The sequence below is a fragment of the Ambystoma mexicanum genome, chromosome 4p (genome assembly GCF_040938575.1).
Source record: "Ambystoma mexicanum isolate Mex_15411 chromosome 4p, UKY_AmexF1_1, whole genome shotgun sequence".
Classification (NCBI taxonomy): domain Eukaryota; kingdom Metazoa; phylum Chordata; class Amphibia; order Caudata; family Ambystomatidae; genus Ambystoma; species Ambystoma mexicanum.
The window spans coordinates 1,144,105,677-1,144,127,733 of NC_090927.1; the positions used below are offsets into that span (position 1 = coordinate 1,144,105,677).

The 22,057-nt window shown below is 46.1% G+C and overlaps 1 protein-coding gene across 1 annotated transcript in view; it reads right to left on the reverse strand.

Moving 5' to 3' along the window:
* Window positions 1-612: 612 nt before the first annotated feature.
* ALDH8A1 (aldehyde dehydrogenase 8 family member A1) overlaps window positions 613-22,057 on the reverse strand; it is a 189,828-nt gene continuing 168,383 nt past the window's right edge. The window contains exon 7 of the mRNA XM_069605021.1: window positions 613-1,183. Within this exon, the coding sequence (XP_069461122.1) occupies window positions 731-1,183 (453 nt within the window). The 3' untranslated portion in view covers window positions 613-730. The remainder of the gene's footprint in view (window positions 1,184-22,057) is intronic.

A 22,057-nucleotide genomic window follows, 5' to 3' on the forward strand; every position in this document is an offset into this window, starting at 1 on the left:
AATTCATGAAGGCTAATGTTACAAATAAATGCCTGTACTGTCTGGATAGAGTTGAATCTATCTAGCACTTTCTCCTAGCATACCCCCTGTATATCTCATACAGAAGGATGTACTTGAAACCAAGATTTCTAGAGTTTGGTATTAGATCGCCCAGAGAAGTTATGCTACTCTACAGAAGGACAGATGATGCTCCAAATGTCTTTGGGAAATATGTTTATAGAGCATGGTTGAAAAGATCTGTATATTTAACTCTCCTTCCATGAGGGAATGTTTTCTCTCCTCATCTAAATCTGATTGTATATGATTGTGGTTGTTGAACAGTAAAATTGCGCACGCCAAATGTACGTTTTCCATGATTTTAATTAGGGATATGTTATGCACTTGCACTTTTAGTGTGAATGATATTGGACTTTTATATTGTGCTTTTATGATTTGTATTACTGTATAGTGATTTGTATATTTTTCATATTGTGTTGCGCTATACCTGGCTTTGGCGTGCTGCCGAAATAAAGTATTCAACTGATTGGCTGGCTATTCGTCCATTCATCGTTTCTACTGGCTCTTTGTACTTCTATATTGCAAACAATATATGAAAGTAAGCATGACTGGTGCAACATAGATATTTATTATTTTAATTGTGGCTGCAGCAAGTCCATGACAACTAGTATTATTAAAATAAGAGCCGCAATCTTTAACAAAGCTTAAATAATCTGCTTTGGCATACAACATATCAGTGCTGTATTGTAATGGTTTTAACTTCTGTGAAGAATTCGTACGAATCCTTCGCTCCTTCACGCCCTACCCCAGAAGCCTTCATTCCTCCAAAAGGCAGATTGAGGTCTCTGATGAGCCAGCAGTTGGTCCACACTAAACCGCACTGAAGTGCCTTGGCAACACGATGGACCTGCCCCACATCCCTTGACCAAACGGTGGCAGCAAGGCCGTACTTTACACCATTGGCTTTTTGGATCACTTCCTCCTCCGTATCAAAGGGCACCACGCATACCAAGGGTCCAAACACCTCTTCCTGCATGCAACAGGAGTCCTCCTTGACCCCAGTGATGACTGTTGGCAGCATGAAGTAGCCTTTCTGGTTCTTGCTCGGTATATCCAGCACATCAACCCCTTCCCCGCACAGAATTTGAGCCCCCTCTTCCCGGGCCTTCTTTACGTAGTTCCGCACCTGGATGGAATATAAGGAAACATTTAGAGGGAGCAATTTCAGAATCACTCAGCCTTTAATCTTCACAAATCAATACATTGCAAGACAATTCAAGATTGTTGCAACATTTTGCATTGTCCAAATGATAAAATAAGACAGGTATTGGTCAGAGCAATAACATTTATTTTTGTGTTTTAAGGAAGCTGTTCTACAAGCAAATTCTACAACATATATGGGCCGCCATGGAGTTGTCTGAAACTTGGATATTTTCTTGCAGATTTAAAACAAGTGTATTTTTTACTTATTTTAATCTTGTGGTTGATTCACAAACCATTTTATGGCACAAATGCTGCCCATGTGTCAAGTACTCACTGATGAGTTTTTCCTTGATGCAACGACTAGGGCACTGTGCACAATGCCTTTGATGCATCATTTCCTTCAAGGGGGCGTGGCCGGGGGGGGGTGCCAGGCCAATGCTGACTTCCTCTTAAGTCTACTATAAATGTATGTGAGAAAAGCCCCCTTCTTCCTGCTTGCCTCTCTCATACCTTCCACAAACAGTTCTCTGCTCAACACACTCTTGCTAATTCTGAAAGGAGCTGGAAAACAAAATGCCACCAAATAAGGCATCAAAGCACAGCCTGAACCAACCATGCCCCATTTTATTCCATTGAAAAATGCGACGGCATAGAAAGGTTATACACAGGATAGATAGGCGAAATACGGCACATCTTTAGCTTCAAACACAATGCAGCTTTCCCTCGCATCCATACACAAAAAACAATCTAGGTGGGCCAAGTTCAAAACCATAATATTAGAAGATATGACCAACATGTTCATATCGTCCACCTCCTCGTTATAAATGACTTATCATATCATATCATATCAAGATGGCATTCTCCAGCTTAAAGAGCATAACAGGAAAAACACTTACAACGCTCCTTGATATCATAATTCACTGTGTCTTCTTTGGCACACTGAAAACTGCCCAACTCTTCCCCCTGCTGGAAAAAGCATCCCTTGACCCAGACGGCTTTGTAAGCTACTACCCTATTACTCAAGTACCTTTCATTGAGAAAATCTTCCACAAAACCATCGGCATTCAACTTCACAAAAGCATCTCGCGGAACAAGCTACCAATCTCACTTTCCCCAATCCTGCCACACTGTGACAACAACCATTGTGGTCATGGATAACACCCTAAACAATTCTGACCAAAGAGACTCCTGCCTCCCACATGGGGTTCAGTGACGCAATCCTACACCGGATCGGCTTAGAGCTCTCAGACTTATATCAACTAGTGCAGGTGGGCTACAGCAGATCACATCGCTGCCACGTCAGCTACTGAGTCCCACAACGCTTCGCCCTTTACCCAGTCACCTTCAATCCCTCTATGAAGCCACTGGGAGAGTTCCTAGCCAACCTCAACAGCAAGACCCACCCATGCATTGACGACAAATTCTCCCTCAGGGTTATGTGCATTGACGATAAAGTCCAGACCTAGATGACATGAATGGACCAAGACTGTTTCATTCCACGGCTCAGCCCTAACATAACATTCTTCTGGTTCATCTTCAACAACGAACACTCATTCAAGTCCCGCACTACTACGAAAACCCAGGCATTCTGATACCAGCTCTTCTTGCCCTGCAAAATCCAACCTTTCATCCCCACAACAAAGGTCAGAACTGCTGTCCAGGAACTAGAGCACTAGTTATCACACACCTGAATGGTGGATATTCCATCTTTGAAGCGCTCCCTACCACAGTGCTGACACTGCTAAAAGCCATCCAACATGCTGCAGGTTTACTCATCCCTTCAGTTGTATCCCCGATGCACGTATGTCAATCAAACAACCTGCATGACCTACAAAAAGGATGACATTACCATGTATGAAGGACAACGAAGCACAATTATTTAGCAATTGCCAAACCATAAAATAGTGATTATAAAAGGGGGCAAACGTACATTGTTCTGTTATGCCCCATAACCTGAAATGGTATTCCACTCCCTTCACTCTTACACTGCAGAAAAGAGTGAGACTTACAGGTGTGTTAGGCGGAAACCTGTGCAGTTCCCTCTGGGACCACTGCAAAAGATTTAGGACTACAGGTGTTGCGATGAACCCACTTGGTAGCAGTCTGTACCACACAGATTCAATTGGTAGCTGTGGCTGAGCAGTCAGACTTCTCTCAAGAAAAGTTGGTCAGTATAGGGAGCATACAATATAGGGTAATTCTTCGCAGCAAAAACGAGTAAACACGCAACCAGGCTTTAGTATAAAGATAGTAAGTTATTTATTGATAACAGAACGTCTACGAAAAATACTACAGCGAATCACGGCAAATAATTCAAAATACAATTACTCTGCAGAATGGAATAAAGCTCAATCCCCCGAACCACACTATCGATCACTCTAGGTTCTACGGCACCACTTATTTTCAGACAGAGGTGTATACCTCAACCCAGATGACACTCGAATATTTAGTGAGGAAGGGAGAGAAGAGAAAGGCAGGTAATGAAGTCAACACGGTTCGTACTGAAGCGGGTAAAAATGCAAGGCAAGAAAGCATTAATCACACTAGATCATACAGTTCGGCGGCCAGGCCCACTCGGTGAGAGGCAAGGCACGATGTCCTGGAAAGTCTCTACGGATGATGCATTCAAGTCTTGTTTAGCAAATTGGTTAGCGTCAGGTTGAACCAGTTCAGAACAAAGAGTGAATAAAGCTTGGAGGCAACCCAACGGAACGGGGAGGAATCAGATACCTCACACGAACCGATCGAAAAGGGAAGCCAGGCGGTTACGGTACCTTGTTGTGGAAGACAGCTCCGACGGGGGCAGTTGTTCCTGGTGGTGGATGCACGACGGGTCTTGACCAAGAGAAGAGATGCTCTCGTCGTCGAAGAGAAGATGTCCGGTGCACCACCAGGGAAGAAACCAGCCGCGGAGTGCTCCGTCACAAGGCACCACCTTTCTATCACGGTGCAGGAGTAGTGGCTATCCGGTTGCCGGGTGCTCTGCACGGGCAATTCGACCACTGCGTCCTGGGCGACCAAAAAGCACAAAGAAGAAGAAGACTGGTTGTTCCCACCAGCCAGGGAAAGAGCCTCTCCGGCAGGGAGATCTCTTCTGTCGTCGGGAGATTGTGAGACGATTCCGCAGGGCTCCACCGGAGGTGTCGTCGTGCAGGTCGATTCAGCGTTACCCTCGTCGGATTCTTTAGGTCCAGTGGCGACTTCCTGAAGATCCAGTCCCAAAGGCCCTGCTTTTATGCAGACGTCCCTCATTCATTCAGCCTAGCTTGTCAATCAACACATGCTAAGTGGTGAGCGGGAAGGCTCACCACCTGGGCCAATCACTTCAGAGTGCAACCTGAGTTGGCAAGGCAACTCGGTCCAGGGTGTCTAAACCCCCTCCCACACCCCTGAGGTAACCCAGACAGAATGGCGCCACCTTCGCGGGTCTCTGTCCAGAGGCCCGCCAAAAGTGGAACAAAGGGCTCAACCTTTGGTTTAGGAGTCACAGAGAAAAACACAGACGCCATTTTACAACCCGAGTTCTGGCAGAAAATACCACTCGATAAACCTATTTAAGATAAGTAGATCGGTGGTACGTTGGAGATTAACGAAAAACAGTATCAATCTTCAACAATGGGACGGATCCCATAGGGTTATGCTCGGGGTCGAACATAACAAGTAGTTTCCACTGCCACCAGCCAAAACTCGACGAGGAGGGACGGGACAGTGCCCCCTCGAGTAATAGATCCAGGAGTAATCGTATTACCCCTACTTGCACGTCCACAATAAGATGGTTGGTACTAGTTCTGTTAGCAAATTTAGGTCTAGTAAAGCCAATGGTGACTTTACATGCCCGGGGAGACAGTAGTCAGTCCCCGGGTATGGAGTCTATGGTGGGGGGACCTGCTAGGGCGCCCCCGTGTCACGACACGTAGGGTGCAGAGTGACACACATAGAAAAACTTATGAGACCCTATGGAGTAAAAGACCCCATAGCCCATCGAACACATTGACATCTCAAAGGAATTACACACATACATGTCCAAGAGTGAGAGGGAAAGGGTCACACTCTTGGCAGGATGGGAAAAACAAACTCCAGAAATCCAGCAAAGCTGCTGGGGGACTCACTAGGTTAGGAAATTCAGCCTAAACAGAGAATTCTCCCTAACACTGGCCCCCCCCCAGACTAAGGGACAGGAGGATTTAATTCACTCCTGGATGAATCTCATACCTCTAGTCGATGATATACATCCTAGAGAGACCATCAGCATTTTGGTGGTGACACCCTGACCTGTGCTCAATGGTGAAATCGAACCCTTGCAGGCAGATCGACCATCTCAGTAGTTTTGGGTTTTCCCCTTTCATTTGCATTAACCATCTCAAGGGTTGGTGGTCAGTCTGAATAATAAAAGTAGAACCATACAAGTACGGTCTAAACTTCTTCAGAGCCCACACGAAAGCAAAGCATTCTCTTTCGATTTTGCCCACCTTGTTTCAGGATCCTTCAGCTTGCGGCTGATGTAGCAAACGGGGTGCTCCCTACCTTTCCCATCCAGTTGACTGAGTACGGCACCTATCCCTACATTGGAAGCGTCTGTCTGCACAATGAAGTGTTGGCGGTAATCAGGAGCTCTGAGTACTGGGGCTTGGCAAAGAGCCTTTTTCAGGTTTTCAAAAGCCTGATTGCACTCCTCGTTCCATTTAACCTTTTTAGGGAATTTGGGCGAGGAGATGACATTCAGTGGAGAAGCTATGGTCCCATAGTTCTCTATGAAGTTCCTGTAATACCCGGTGAGGCCTAGGAAGGCTCTCACCTGAGTCTGAGTAGTCGGTGTTGTCCAATTTTGCACAGCTTCAATCTTACTGAGCAAAGGCCTTATTTCGCCACCGCCTACCTCATGCCCAAGGTAGACTACCTTACTCTGTCCAATTTGGCATTTACTCGCCTTTATGGTCAGATTGGCTCGTCTAAGAGCCTGCAAAACATCTCTCAGGTGGGTTACATGTTCGTCCCAGGAATTGCTGAACACTGCTATGTCATCCAAGTATGCCATGCAGAAGTCCTCCATCCCGGTTAGAACCTGGTTTACCATCCGTTGAAACGTAGCAGGTGCATTTTTTTAGTCCGAAAGGCATTACCGTAAACTGGTATAAACCAACGGGGGTAGAAAATGCAGTTTTCTCCTTGGCATGGTTGGTCAGGGCTATTTGCCAATAGCCTGACGTCAAGTCAAATGTGCTGAGGAACTTGGCGGCGCCAAGTTTATCCACCAACTCATCTGTTCTTGGCAAAGGGTGGGCATCAGTCGTGGTGACTGCGTTAAGAGCTCTATAATCCACGCAGAATCTAAGTTCTTTAGATCCGGCCTTTGGTACTAACACAACTGGGCTAGACCATGGACTAGTAGAGGGCTCTATTACCCCGAGATCAAGCATCTTGCTGACCTCACCTTTGATGTGGGTTCTTACGTTTTCTGACATGCGATATCCTCTGCTTTTGACAGGCAGACAGTCACCAGTGAGTATCTCGTGCTGGCCCCAAGGGGTCAAGCCTGGTGAGAGCGAGAACAGAGAGGCAAACTGATTCAACATAGACTTGCACTCTTCTTGTTGCTCGGGTGTCAGATTGGAGGAGAGATTTACTCCTTCAATGTTTTTATCTAAAGGTAAGCCTCTGAGGAGATCCGGAAGAGCTTCACTCTCTTCTTCTTCCTCGGCCGATGCTAGAAGCAACGCTCCTACATCAGGTCGTGAGACATACGCTTTAAGTCGGTTGGTGTGAAAGACTGTCGGAGCCTCCTTGGGGTTGCCCAAGTCCACCAGATAGTTAACCTCACCGAGCTTACCCACTACTCGGTAGGGTCCCATCCATTTATCTTGCAAGGCCCTCTGCCTTGTGGGGATCATAACAAGAACAAGCTGGTTTTGAGCGAACTCAACCATGTTAGCCTTTTGATCGTGCCAGTGCTTGACCAATGCTTGTCCAGCTTTCAAGTTATCGCTTGCTTCTGTCATCAGGTGCGACATTCTCCTCCGGAGACCTATCACGTAGTCAGTCACTCTGACTGGCTTGGGGGAAGGAGCACTCTCCAACCCCTCCTTAATCAGGGCCAACGGACCTCTGACGGGATGACCATAGAGTAGTTCGAAGGGAGAGTAGCCTACTCCCTCCTGAGGGACTTCTCTATAAGCAAAAAGAAGGCATGGCAATAGAAGGTCCCACTTACGCTTAAGGGGTTCTTCTAGAGCACCTATCATGCTCTTCATGGTTCGGTTGAACCGTTCTACCAACCCATTGGTTTGTGGGTGGTAAGCCGTTGAGAACTTGTAAGTTACCCCGCAGGTTTTCCACATGGCTTTCATGTAGTGGGACATAAAATTTGACCCCCTGTCAGAGATAACTTCCTTAGGAAATCCGACCCTAGTAAAAATACCAAGGAGGGCCTTAGCCACAGCCGGAGCTGTAACAGTCCTCATAGGAATTGCCTCAGGATACCTAGTAGCATGGTCTACTACAACAAGTATAAACCTGTTGCCTGAGGAGGTTGGAGGATCAAGGGGACCAACGATATCAATCCCTACTCTCTCAAATGGGACTCCCACAACGGGAAGAGGCACTAATGGTGCCACATTCTTGGACCCAACCTTACCAGAGATTTGGCAGGTATGGCAGCTTCTGCAGTGTTTTTCTACTTCGGCCCCCATTTTTGGCCAATAGAAGTAGAGTGAGAGCCTTTCCTTAGTCTTCTTGAAACTCAAGTGACCAGCCAAAGGAATCTCATGGGCTAACTGCAAGAACTGTGGTCTGTTCTCTTGGGGTACTACAAGGCGTTTGTAGTCTCCAGGTGCAGACTCGGTTGGTTCACTATAGAAGAGGCCATCTTCCCAGTGCAACCTATGTTTCCCAGGCTCTTGCCCTTCAGCCTGAGTTTCTGCCTGACGGCGAAGACCTTCCAGAGTTGGACATTCTCTCTGTCCCTTACTGAAGTCTGCCCTGCTGGGTCCACCTTCTGCCAGTAACGACTGCAGCTCAGGATGGTCAACAGGATCCAGATCTCCAATGAGTTCCTGGCCTTCCATTAGCTCTTCTTCAGAGTCTAATTCTACCATACAGGGTTGTACTTCCCCCTCAGCCTCAGCTGGAGGTGGAGTTACGGGTGTGACGTTGGACAACCGCGGGGAAGTCCGTGTCGGCTGCATCGGAATGTGGGCTGTTGGTTTCGGTTTAGAAGTTTTAGGTTTCCCTTTTACTTCTGTGTTCCTAGAGACAGCGGCCGCCATTTCCAATGGAGCAGGAGTGATTTCTTTCTTCATCATCTCCCCGAGAGTACCGCGCAGGGTCCTCTCTCTTGCAGGTCTGGTTAGCTCCTGTAACCGTTTACTAGGAGGTCTGGGAGTATGCGATACAACTCCGAGAGTTTTCAAATCGTTACCCAACAGTACGCGTCCTGGTACCTCACTCTGTATGCTGACAGGTATCTTTACAGTCATGTCGTTACACTGGATGAGAACTGGTAATTGGGGAAGCATCTGCACAGGCCCTCCAGCTAACTTGGTGAGGCGTTTGGGTGCCTTAGCAACATCCTCAGCCTGAAAAAACGATTTATCCACCACAGTTATGCTGGCCCCAGTGTCCCTAATGGCAGGCGTCTCCTGACCATTCACCTGGACACTGTCCTTATAATACTCTTTAGTATTATCGGGGATAGAATTATAGACATCTAAATTCTGTTGTTCCCACAACCCCAGAGATACTAAAGAAACGCTGGCTGAGACTCCAATGGGTTCGTCAGCTAGCAGTAGAAAGTTTCCAATTGCCATTTGGACTTCCTCCTCTGGAGCGAAGGCTAAGGAGACAAGCTGGACCCCTGAAGGTTTACCCTTACATCTGGGATCTCCTTTCACGTGATCAGTCGAGCCACAAACAAAGCATTTCCCGAATGCTTTCTGGAATGGTGGCTTGTTCTGACCTCCTTCCGGTTTGGCACCAGAAGACACACTATTCTGCTGTGGTTTTCCCGGTGGCTTACCCTTCTGGTTTTGTTTGGGGCCCTCTTTGGAATGTGAGTTATTCGAATTCTCTTTTGAGTCTTTTTTAGGCTGTTTCCCCTCGTCCTTTTTCTGAGTTGCCCCAGAATCCTTGTGAGTAGCCCTGTTGGCAACCCACAAGTCAGCAGCCTTAGCTAGAGCCCTGGAATCTAATTCCTTCGAATCAGCCAAGTGCTGTCTGAGCTCAGGAGAACAGGCATCATAAATTGACTCCAACATAAAAAGATTTCGCATACCCTCGTAAGTGTCAACTTTGTAACCCTTAATCCATCCCTCTAAGTTTTTCAACCCTTCACTCACCCAGGTAGCCCAAGGGGTACCATCATGCTTTTTGAGGGTTCTAAACCTCTTAAGATACTGGGAAGGGGTCTTCCCGAATCTAGCTATCAAAGCTAGTTTCACACTTTCGTAATCCGTCTTATCCACTTCCCCCAATTCCATTACCACATCAGTCACAACAGGAGGAAGCCTAGAGAACAACCAGGGAAGCAACGCATTCCCGGTGATGTCCTGGAGCCCATGATTGTATTCAAACAGTTTCAACCAATCCAACACATCCAATCTCGGTTCGTACATACCCACTAATTCCTTCGGCATCCGGGGTCTTTTGGGACTGGAGCTCCCAGAGGAACCAGAGGAGAGAGAAGCATTTTCCATAGACAACTTTTTCATTTGTAACTCATGATTAAGCTCTATTTCCCTGAGTCTTAACTCAGCTTGTTTCTGCTCAGCCTGGGCATTCATTCGTCTGAACTCGAGCTCTTGGTTTCGTTCAGCTTGAGCCAAGAACCGTTTATATTCTAATTCGAGCTTCATTTTTTCAAGTTCAAAATAAGCAGGGTTACTTGTGGGACCTGGTATGGGCCCCGTAGGCACAGTTGGTAAGGCAGGTAGAGGAGCAGGGGAGACAGTTTCGCTAGCCTCGCCGTCCTCGTCAGCCTCTTCATCGCTATCATCAGAATTACGATTCAGATCAACACCATTACTGTTATCTACAGTTGCTGGAGAGTTTGGTTCCTCTGAACCAGTACCCAGACTTTGGTTCGCCAGCAATCTCTCTATCAGTTCTAACTTCTTGCCTTTTACAGGAAGATTCTCTTGTCTACAGAGAGCTCGCAGACTCTCAGTATTTTTATCCGACAAAGACTCTTGGCTGTAAATTTCCATTGTAGACATGTTTTTTGAAAGTTGCTTTTGTAACGTTTTGTGGTTAGTCGTCCTACAGCGTCGAAAAACACTCTAAACTGTATCCTCGATACTAATCCCACCGCTGTACACCAGTGTTAGGCGGAAACCTGTGCAGTTCCCTCTGGGACCACTGTAAAAGATTTAGGACTACAGGTGTTGCGATGAACCCACTTGGTAGCAGTCTGTACCACACAGATTCAATTGGTAGCTGTGGCTGAGCAGTCAGACTTCTCTCAAGAAAAGTTGGTCAGTATAGGGAGCATACAATATAGGGTAATTCTTCGCAGCAAAAACGAGTAAACACGCAACCAGGCTTTAGTATAAAGATAGTAAGTTATTTATTGATAACAGAACGTCTACAAAAAATACTACAGCGAATCACGGCAAATAATTCAAAATACAATTACTCTGCAGAATGGAATAAAGCTCAATCCCCCGAACCACACTATCGATCACTCTAGGTTCTACGGCACCACTTATTTTCAGACAGAGGTGTATACCTCAACCCAGATGACACTCGAATATTTAGTGAGGAAGGGAGAGAAGAGAAAGGCAGGTAATGAAGTCAACACGGTTCGTACTGAAGCGGGTAAAAATGCAAGGCAAGAAAGCATTAATCACACTAGATCATACAGTTCGGCGGCCAGGCCCACTCGGTGAGAGGCAAGGCACGATGTCCTGGAAAGTCTCTACGGATGATGCATTCAAGTCTTGTTTAGCAAATTGGTTAGCGTCAGGTTGAACCAGTTCAGAACAAAGAGTGAATAAAGCTTGGAGGCAACCCAACGGAACGGGGAGGAATCAGATACCTCACACGAACCGATCGAAAAGGGAAGCCAGGCGGTTACGGTACCTTGTTGTGGAAGACAGCTCCGACGGGGGCAGTTGTTCCTGGTGGTGGATGCACGACGGGTCTTGGCCAAGAGAAGAGATGCTTTCGTCGTCGAAGAGAAGATGTCCGGTGCACCACCAGGGAAGAAACCAGCCGCGGAGTGCTCCGTCACAAGGCACCACCTTTCGATCACGGTGCAGGAGTAGTGGCTATCCGGTTGCCGGGTGCTCTGCACGGGCAATTCGACCACTGCGTCCTGGGCGACCAAAAAGCACAAAGAAGAAGAAGACTGGTTGTTCCCACCAGCCAGGGAAAGAGCCTCTCCGGCAGGGAGATCTCTTCTGTCGTCGGGAGATTGTGAGACGATTCCGCAGGGCTCCACCGGAGGTGTCGTCGTGCAGGTCGATTCAGCGTTACCCTCGTCGGATTCTTTAGGTCCAGTGGCGACTTCCTGAAGATCCAGTCCCAAAGGCCCTGCTTTTATGCAGACGTCCCCCATTCATTCAGCCTAGCTTGTCAATCAACACATGCTAAGTGGTGAGCGGGAAGGCTCACCACCTGGGCCAATCACTTCAGAGTGCGACCTGAGTTGGCAAGGCAACTCGGTCCAGGGTGTCTAAACCCCCTCCCACACCCCTGAGGTAACCCAGACAGAATGGCGCCACCTTCGCGGGTCTCTGTCCAGAGGCCCGCCAAAAGTGGAACAAAGGGCTCAACCTTTGGTTTAGAAGTCACAGAGAAAAACACAGACGCCATTTTACAACCCGAGTTCTGGCAGAAAATACCACTCGATAAACCTATTTAAGATAAGTAGATCGGTGGTACGTTGGAGATTAACGAAAAACAGTATCAATCTTCAACAATGGGACGGATCCCATAGGGTTATGCTCGGGGTCGAACATAACAAGTAGTTTCCACTGCCACCAGCCAAAACTCGACGAGGAGGGACGGGACAGTGCCCCCTCGAGTAACAGATCCAGGAGTAATCGTATTACCCCTACTAGCACGTCCACAATAAGATGGTTGGTACTAGTTCTGTTAGCAAATTTAGGTCTAGTAAAGCCAATGGTGACTTTACATGCCCGGGGAGACAGTAGTCAGTCCCCGGGTATGGAGTCTATGGTGGGGGGACCTGCTAGGGCGCCCCCGTGTCACGACACGTAGGGTGCAGAGTGACACACATAGAAAAACTTATGAGACCCTATGGAGTAAAAGACCCCATAGCCCATCGAACACATTGACATCTCAAAGGAATTACACACATACATGTCCAAGAGTGAGAGGAAAAGGGTCACACTCTTGGCAGGATGGGAAAAACAAACTCCAGAAATCCAGCAAAGCTGCTGGGGGACTCACTAGGTTAGGAAATTCAGCCTAAACAGAGAATTCTCCCTAACAAGGTGCAGCTGGCAAATTCTTTTAACTGTGGGGTGTAAATATTTCGCACAAATAAACGCGAGTGACCAAGCGTAGCATAGAGAGGGAGCCCCAACCAACCAAGGAGATTTGGCGGGGGTCGGGTCCCGCAGAGATTTCTTTTAATAATTGAGCATTATGGAGCACACTTTTGTGAAAAATTGAGTAGAAGGTCAGTTTGCAATCAGTTTTTATAGGGTAACGCAGGAAAAACCCAAAGTCACCAACAGTACATAAGAGCATTTCCCAAAGCATTTTCATGATGGCTTTCCCCACAATATATGTCAGCATAAAAGACATGTTCAATTGGCTGTGCCCATACATTTCCATGCTGGCTGCACCTATACATGCCAGTATTGCAATATAAGAATATACTCATGTTTGCTTTGTGCATAATGCCAGTAGTGAATGATACTGAAAGAAAACATGTCAAGCTGGCTCTGCCAATACATGCCAGTACCTGCACAGAACATAATCCTATTGGCCTTGCCATTAAAAATGCCATGCCACTATAAGAAAACATTTCTGACACCTAATAACACGTAATTTCTGCCTATAACAAATGCCCATAAAAAAAGTCATGCCATAGTAAGAAATGGCTAGACTGGCTGCATGAAAATGCCAGTATAGTCTTGTAATAACACATCATATTTTGCTTTATCATAAATGCCCAGAAAAAAATGTCATGTCACAGTAAGTAATAGCTAGATTGGCGGCTAGCCTGTCTAAACATTTCTTATTGTGACCAGTGGCTACATCAAAATGCCAGTCTAGCCACGTTTCCCTTTGAGAGTTCAAGACAGCCCAGGAAGCACCCCTTCAGCTGCAACAAGCAGCTGAGGGAGCGCTTAGGGGCGACTCGTTCACAATGGGTGGATTGACAACCCGTTGCCCATTGTGGACGAGATGCCTCTGAAGACTTATTTCTTCAACATCTGATGCCACAGGTGGCACTATAATTGTACACAATATCTCTCTTCTCTTATCTCCTCATTCAACCTCTCCTGTCGCTTTTATGCTGACTCTGAAATCTTTCTTTTCTTAGAGTTCTCTGACTCTTCACCTCCAAGTTTCTGCCTGTCTTTCTTCCATCCATTCTTGGATTGCTTCTCACTTTCTCCATCTTAACCCTACTAAAGTTCTCGTATCCCCCCTTCTTCTCCCACCCTCTTTCTCTCCTTCTTTTCTTTCTTTTTCCCTTTCTCAACTTCCTTCCTCTTTATCTACTCAGAATCTTGGTGTTCTTTTTGATTCCTCTCTTTCCTATTTTTCTCACCTTTCTCTTACAGCCCGCAACTGTCGTTTTCTTCTTTTTGATCTTCGTCGTGCATGCCCCTTTGTTTCTTTTCATGCTACTAAACTTCTTATCTCTGCTTTAATTTTTTTCTCGCATTGACTACTGTTCTTCCCTTTTGATTGGACTTCCTGCTTCTCGATTTACCCTTCTTCGTTCTATTTATAATTCTGCTATTCATCTACTTTTTGGTCTATCTCCCCACTCTCCGATTTCTTCTTCACTTCTTACAGCTTCTATTTTACCATTTGAGTCACGTCTTCTGTTCCACTTCCTTTCTATTGTTTTTAAATGTATCCATGGTCCCTCTGCTCCTTATCTTGCTTCTCTGGTTTCTTTTTACTTCCCCACTCGAGCCTTGAGCTTCCAGTATACTTATCATCTGGTTGTTCCTAAGCCTCTGTGTGCTTCCTCGCGGTTTCACACTTTCTCTCTTCTCGCTCCACTTCATTGGAATTCCCTTCCTCTTACTATTCATTCATCTTCCACCCATCACATTTTCCGTACCTGTCTGAAGGTCCATTTTCTTTCCTCCCTTTCCACTCCATGATCTGATGTTGTTTTCTGCCATCATTTTCTTTGTTAAATTGTACAGTTTTCCTTCTAGTACAGGTACTTATGCTAAAGCGCATTATAAATTCAATAAATACAAATATAAAGGATTTTGTTGAGGTTTTTATTGGAATTTCTGTGGGCCCTGTGTTTGTCCCTTGATCCCTCGTCTAGTGTCGAAACTTCTCCCTAACCCAGGCATCTGTATCCCCAGTTAGTGCTACTGAAGGTTGACCCCTATTGTCTGAAACTGGCGTGTACTACTGGTGGTGACCTAAACGCTGAAAGTGTAGACTCCCTCAGGGACTTCCTAGCTGTCCCTACTCTACCCAGTTAATAGTGATCTAATGGCATTTTGAATGGTGCCTTACAATTACTCAATCTTCGCCTAACACACTAACTCTCACGTTTACCCTTTACTACTTTTTCTTCTGCTGTACTCTGTCTCACTCCTTCCACCACTCCTCTGTTCCTGCACCATTCCTACTCCGCCTAGATACTTCAGCCACCCTTTGATGTTACTCCTTCATATACTCCTATAGTCCTCTATGATTCCCTCTTCCACACCACTACTCCCTCCCTCACACCACTCCTACTCCGCCTTCACACTATTACTCTCTCGTCCAATCTTTTACTCCCTCCTCCACATTACTACAACTTCCTTCCTGAAACTAATTCTCCCTCCTCCACACTACTCAACCCCCCTTCTTTCTCACAGTAAATTTTGCTTCCCAAACCATCCATACACTGTCTTAGCTACACGCTTACCAAACAAACAATCACATTCAAACTGCAGAACCACAATCACTCCTTAACCAATACCTTACCACATTCCACCGCTACCCTCCTTCCTTTTGTTGATCTTTTGGTCGATCTCCACCATCACATATGACCTCACCCGAAAAAACACACTTCTTGCTTTCTGTCGTGAGCTTAAATACCCCTCCCTCCCTGTGAGGATTGGTCGCCTTTCCCTGGCCAGTCTGGCCTTGTCTTTCCCACCAGGGTGTGTATGTGCAAGGAAAATTCTTAAAAAGGGGACTAAGCCACACCCACTTTCTCTTCACTGGCTTGCCACGCACCGGAGGACTCTGGTTCGTTTGGGCCTCTTAGGGGGCAAGGGATATTCTTCCCTTTTCCTTCCCCAGTGATCTAGACAGTCAGTATGTTCCAGCATGGGGGTGTCGGTGCTGCCTGACAATTGTCTCGTAGCTCTGCGGTCTGCTGCACAAGGCATTGCCTCCTCCCGAAAGATCATCCTCTCTTTGCTGCTTGTCGGTGGCGCAGATGTTCCCTGGCACTGCTCTCTGTGTGTCTATGGCATGACTACATGGTACATCAATGGGTCAACATGTCGGTCAGGGTCTCTTGGTGTATGATGCGGGATCGGAAGTCATAGATGACATCTCGGATGATTTCTGGTTCTGACGATTTTTCTATACAAGAAAAAGGGAGAGCCTGGCAGATATCGTGTTACAAGAGGCCTGGTTTGAGTTAACAGTGGAAAACTTACAGAGGACTAGGGTTTTTTTTTAAAAACAGAGGCTTAAGACAGCGCCCTATACAAAATGTTTAATTTACAAACAAAGGGTCTTAACTCCTCTCAGAAACTCACCCTTTAAGATCTAAATTCATCAATGGGGAGACATTATGAACTCACCTCCTCGATTGCAACAAATGACACTACAGTCATAATTGAAAAAATATATATATCTTAGATTAAAAACCTTTTTTTTTTTTTTTTTAATTTTTTTTATAATAAGACAGTATAACAACCATCACAACTCCTAATGTGCTGGACAACAATACAACAAGAAAGTCAGTAAAAACAGTTTGTAGACCAAGTTTGTTTTTTAGAAAAACAGTCATAGAGTAGGATCCGAAAAGATTCTGTGTATTAGTGGAATAGAAACCTATACCAAGATAAAGTAAGAAAACTAATTTTTACAGACAGAAAGTATTTCTCCATGTAGTGACTGTTATAATTACAAGACAAAACAAACAATTGTATACCGAAAACAACATGACATAAAAGAAATGCAATATTAGCATATAAGATAAAACACACATTTGATGTCTAATCTGGAATCTCTATTTCAATACTGAGACGTTTTCAATAGTTCTAAGTGTGTAACAGCTATAAATGCCTTGTTATACTTGTGACAGCATTCTCACAAAAACATTAGCCCGAATGTTTCATTCCCATTAACCTTGAAAAGGGTAAGTAACAGGAAATTCTTCAGGGGGTGATATTACAAACATCAGGTAGCATGTCGATTACTAGAAAGATTCCGTATACATTCTGTGACACTTGATGCAAAGGAGGAGGGGTAGTTCATTAAGGGTGGCTTCTTTTGCTGTAAAGTACCAACCTCTCTGCCAACATATGAGTAGTAGCAGGGGTGATCACGCAATCAGCTTGAAAAGGAGGTTTTCTCTCTGAATAATGAGAAAATCCAAAGAGGTTTTCATTAAAGCGCTATGCCAAGTCCTGGGCAGGGAAAACTCCTGGTCCTCTCCAGATGTTTGTTATCCTCTGCTTAGTATCGCCTTCCTCTCACAACCAAAACAACATGGCGGAAGAAGACATGAACGCGCGGCACGTGCATGCCCACACAGCACCGACCGCGCGCTGAAAGAAGAATCCAACAAAAGCATAGACACTCCGGCACAGAGCCAGAAGAACGCGTCCGTAAATCCAGGTGTTCTGTCTATAGAGCAAGAACCTGAGTTAACAGTGGTCTGCACACAAACATTTCAGCACAAGGAGGAGAGACAGGAATTGGGTCCCCCTCTGCCTACCTCGGGGGTAGGACTGGCTCTGTCTGGCTCCTTGGAAGGCCTCCCACTCCCTGCTCTGAGGGCTTTGTGTTCTCTCTTTACAAGGCCAGATTATTTGCCTTGTCACACTGACCAATTACAAATTAATGTGTACCCTTATTTGAACCGCTACCCCACATTCTACTGCTTCGAGTAAGATAAATCCTGAACATAACATAATATATTAAAAGCAGTGATCCATAAATTCAAGAGTTTCAATTCCATTTAGCTGAACACATTCCAAAACACAGGAAGACAATAAATAGGAATCTATTGCAGTGGATCATTTATGACTATGTTTATTTGGCACCATTTGATCTTATGTTTTCCATGAGATCATTGTGCAAATTAAATGAAAAGATATACATATGTAAATATATAAGGTGCATAGTACTGAATTAATCCTACAGAAAACTTTAAGATACTAGAATAGGGATCTATCTGAATTTCGCTGTACTGCCTTCTCAACTTGTGTTGCGGCTGTGCTCTTCACTCATGTTACTCTATAATCGACTCTCTGGCCTTGGCATCTGTTACAATCCCCTCACTCCTCATGGGAACTGCTGTGCTCGCCGATGTTACATGAACTGCTCACAGATCTGTTCCTGCTTCGTGACCCTAAGCTCGCAATGTTTGTTAGCTTCCCAAGGCTGGTTCTGCAGCAAGGCAATTACATGCAGCTGCCTGGGGTGTCAACAGTGATCAGCAATAGGCGCCATTTTGACTCTACCAACATAAAATATGGGCTCATTGTAGAGGACGGCAGCACACCAAAGCAGCACTTTGCTTGGATCAGTATAAACCCCTAAGGGACCCTGGAGCCAACCAATAAGATGTTCTTGTCGGAGCAGCTGTAATATGCAGTAATACCATTTGCTGCCAGATATCAAGCTCAAGCAAGTGCAGTGTTCTGTCCTACAACAGGCGGGGACAAGAAGTAGAAAATTATGGTGAGAAGTGCTCCCACCACGGATAACAACACCATCTTGATACAACTGTGCACAGCTGTTGGATTCCGGAAAGAGTTCTGTTGCTGCAGCTGCTCCTAAAAATGTGCCCCAAGAACTCCCTAGTGATAAATCTGCAGTGATCTCTGCTTCTGGCCACACCTTTACTTCTGCCTCTGTATAACTGCCTTAGGACTTATTTTTCTGACCGCTACTCCCCCTCTGCTTTCAAACTCAGAAGTGCATTACATCTGTGCACCCTCCCTTTTTGTACTGAATTTGGGTGCTCTCAGTCTATTTCAAATGTTGGTGTGCCTTACATCTGTGCACCCTCCATTTTGTACTGCATTTGGGTGCTCTCAGCCTATTTCAAATGTTGATGTGCCTTACATCTGTGCACCCTCCTTCTTGTACTGCATTTGGGTACTCTCAGTCTCTTTAAAATTTTGGTGTGCCTTACATCTGTGCACCCTCCTTCTTGTACTGCATTTGGGTACTCTCAGTGTCTTTCAAATTTTGGTGTGCCTTACATCTGTGCACCCTCCTTTTTGTACTAAATGTAGGTGCTCTCAGTCTATTTCAAATTTTGGTGTGCCTTACATCTGTGCACCCTCCATTTTGTACTGCATTTGTGTGCTCTCAGGCATTTTCGAATTTGGGTGTGCCTTACATCTGTGCACCCTCCTTTTTGTGCTGCATGTATGTGCTCTGTGGCTATTTTGAATTTTGGTGTGCCTTACATCTGCGCACCATCCATTTTGAACTGCATTTGTGTCCTCTATGGCTATTTCGAATTTTGGTGTGCCTTACATCTGTGCACCCTCTATTTTGCACTGCTTTTGTGTGCTCTCTGGCTATTTCGAATTCTGATGCGCCTTACATCTGTGCACCCTCCATTTTGTACTGCATTTGTGTGCTCTCTGGCATTTTCGAATTTTGGTGTGCCTTACATCTGTGCACCCTCCTTTTTCGACTGCATTTATGTGCTCTCTGGATATTTTGAATTTTGGTGTGCTTTACATCTGCGCACCATCCATTGTGTACTGCCTTTGTGTGCTCTCTGGCTATTTCGAATTTTGGCGTGCCTTACATCTGTGCCCCCTCTATATTGTACTCCATTTGTGTGCTCTCTGGCTATTTTGAATTCTGGCGCACCTTACATCTGTGCACCATACCTTTTGTACTGCATTTGTGTGCTCTCTGGCATGCCTTACATCTGTGCACCCTCCATTTTGTACTGCATTTCCATGCTCTCTGGCATTTTCGGATTTTGGTGTGCCTTACATCTGTGCACCCTCCTTTTTCTACTGCCTTTATGTGCTCTCTGGCTATTTTGAATTTTGGTGTGCCTTACATCTGTGCCCCCTCTATATTGTACTCCATTTGTGTGCTCTCTGGCTATTTTGAATTCTGGCGCACCTTACATCTGTGCACCATACATTTTGTACTGCATTTGTGTGCTCTCTGGCATGCCTTACATCTGTGCACCCTCCATTTTGTACTGCATTTCCATGCTCTCTGGCATTTTCGAATTTTGGTGTGCCTTACATCTGTGCACCCTCCTTTTTCTACTGCATTTATGTGCTCTCTGGCTATTTTGAATTTTGGTGTGCCTTACATCTGCGCACCATCCATTTTGTACTGCATTTGTGTGCTCTCTGGGATTTTCAAATTCTGGTGTGCCTAACATCTGTGCACGCTCCATTTTGTACTGCATTTGTGTGCTCTCTGGCTATTTCAAATTCTGGTGTGCCTAACATCTGTGCACCCTTCCTGCCTCTGCCGGCTGCTAGACCGTCTGAATACGATCTGAATACCCCAGGAGTGGGTAAAACAAGCCCAAATGCATACAAGCCTCATCGCTATGAAACCACTACACTAGTCAGACACCAACTGACCTTTTTCTGGCTGCTAAGTCACCATATGAGTTTGTGTTTGTGCTGTGCAAGTCTCTCCTTCTATCCTCTATCCTCACATTTCCTCCAACTCTATGGCACTCTCCATTTCCCCTATCTATTCTAACTGCTATGCTATCACCGATCCTCCCTCTTTCACGAAGTCTGGAAGAAAAACGTTTAAAAAAAGACCTCCTGAGCACTAACACTGGTCTACCCATAACAGATGCCTGCATCAGCGCAACTTCCAGGTTGATTGTCACTGATATCCTCTTTATTCTGTCCCCTCTCCAGATCTATGGCCTACTCATCTGATCTTCACTCTCTCCTTTCTCGTCTTCACCCATTAATGGTGGCAACTAGATGGGAAGTACTCTTGGCGGGCTTCTCATCATCCAGGTGTATCATTAATGTCTATCGCAATGGCATTATCATGACTCAGGGTCCTCAACCCAACCTCCTCCTCTATGCCCGGCGCCTGCCGTCCCTCATCAACTTCCTTCCTTCCTTCTCCTGCTACTCCTCTTTCCTCTCTCTCTGCCCCTCCTCCTCCTCTGACAGGTGTACCACGCCCCTGTACCCCTCCTTGGAAAATCTTTAAAGGCAGAGGCCTGCTTTATCTAGCCACCCTTAATGCTTGCTCTGCCATCAAACACTCTGCTGACATCTGCCTCCTTCTCAAAACTCTTGACCTTGACATCCTAACTCTTACCGAGACGTGGTTCAATGCCAGCTCAGTCACTGCTTTTGCCTACAAGATCATCTCTAAGCCTCGCCTCACCATACTGGTGGTGGGGTTGCCTTGATCTTCCCTAATTGGATCCCTTCTTCCCTCATACCCACCCAGCCCTACTCCTCCTTCGAGAGCCTGGTCTGCAAACTTGGTATCTCGCCTACTTACTCCCTGACCATTGCCACTATCTACAGGCTGCCTGGCTCTATCTTCCTGTTCCTCTCAGAACGGACCGATTTCTCCCCCTCTCTCCTGACATCTACCTCCCAACTTCTCCTCCTGCGTGACTTCAACATACACCTTGACTCCTCAATCATGGCTTACACTCTCTTTTGTGACCTCTGCACCTCTCTTGCTCTATCCATTCTCCCCTCTACCCACTCGGCTGGACACACTCTCGATTCCTTCATCCATACTGATCTTTTTCTCTCTGCCCCACTCTCCACTCCGCTCTCCTGGTCAGACCACTCCCTCCTCTCCTCCCACCTGGGACCTCTCGGCCCTCTGACCGCACCTCCCCCCACTCTGGCAACCTTGTTCGCGGACATCCGACCGATGAAACAAGTGTCAGTTGCTGCCTTTGCTTCCACCTTCATCCCCCCTCTCCTCCCACTTCTGACTCTACTTCTGACTCTGCTCTCAGCAACATCCATCTCACCATCACTAACATTCTCGATATTCTTGCCCCAGTCATGAGGATCCACCTGAAACATGCCACCAAGCATAGCACTTGGTCCGATTTTGATCTAACAGCCCTGAAATGCAAGTGGAGAGATGCTGAACGGAAGTGGCAGACCTCAAGCCCATCCTCTGACAAACTGGCCTGTCACCTTCTCCAAAGGCAATATCATCTCTCAATTCGCTCTAAGAAGAGGGCCCACGTTCAGGCTTGCATCTCTGGAGCATCCACCAACAAGGCTGAACTCTTTAAAATCTAGCCAATCCTTCTGCAGTCTCCATCTCGCATCTTCCCTCCCAGGCCCTCTGCAATGCACTGGCAACCCACTTCAAAGCAAAAACTCAGGACATCCTGAGTACTTTTTCTTCCTTCCCACTCCCCTCCTCCCATCCCCCGGCCATGCCTGGCCTCTCATCCTCCCTCATCCACTCTCTCCTCCTTCTCTCCTATCACATTGGATGAAGTCACTAG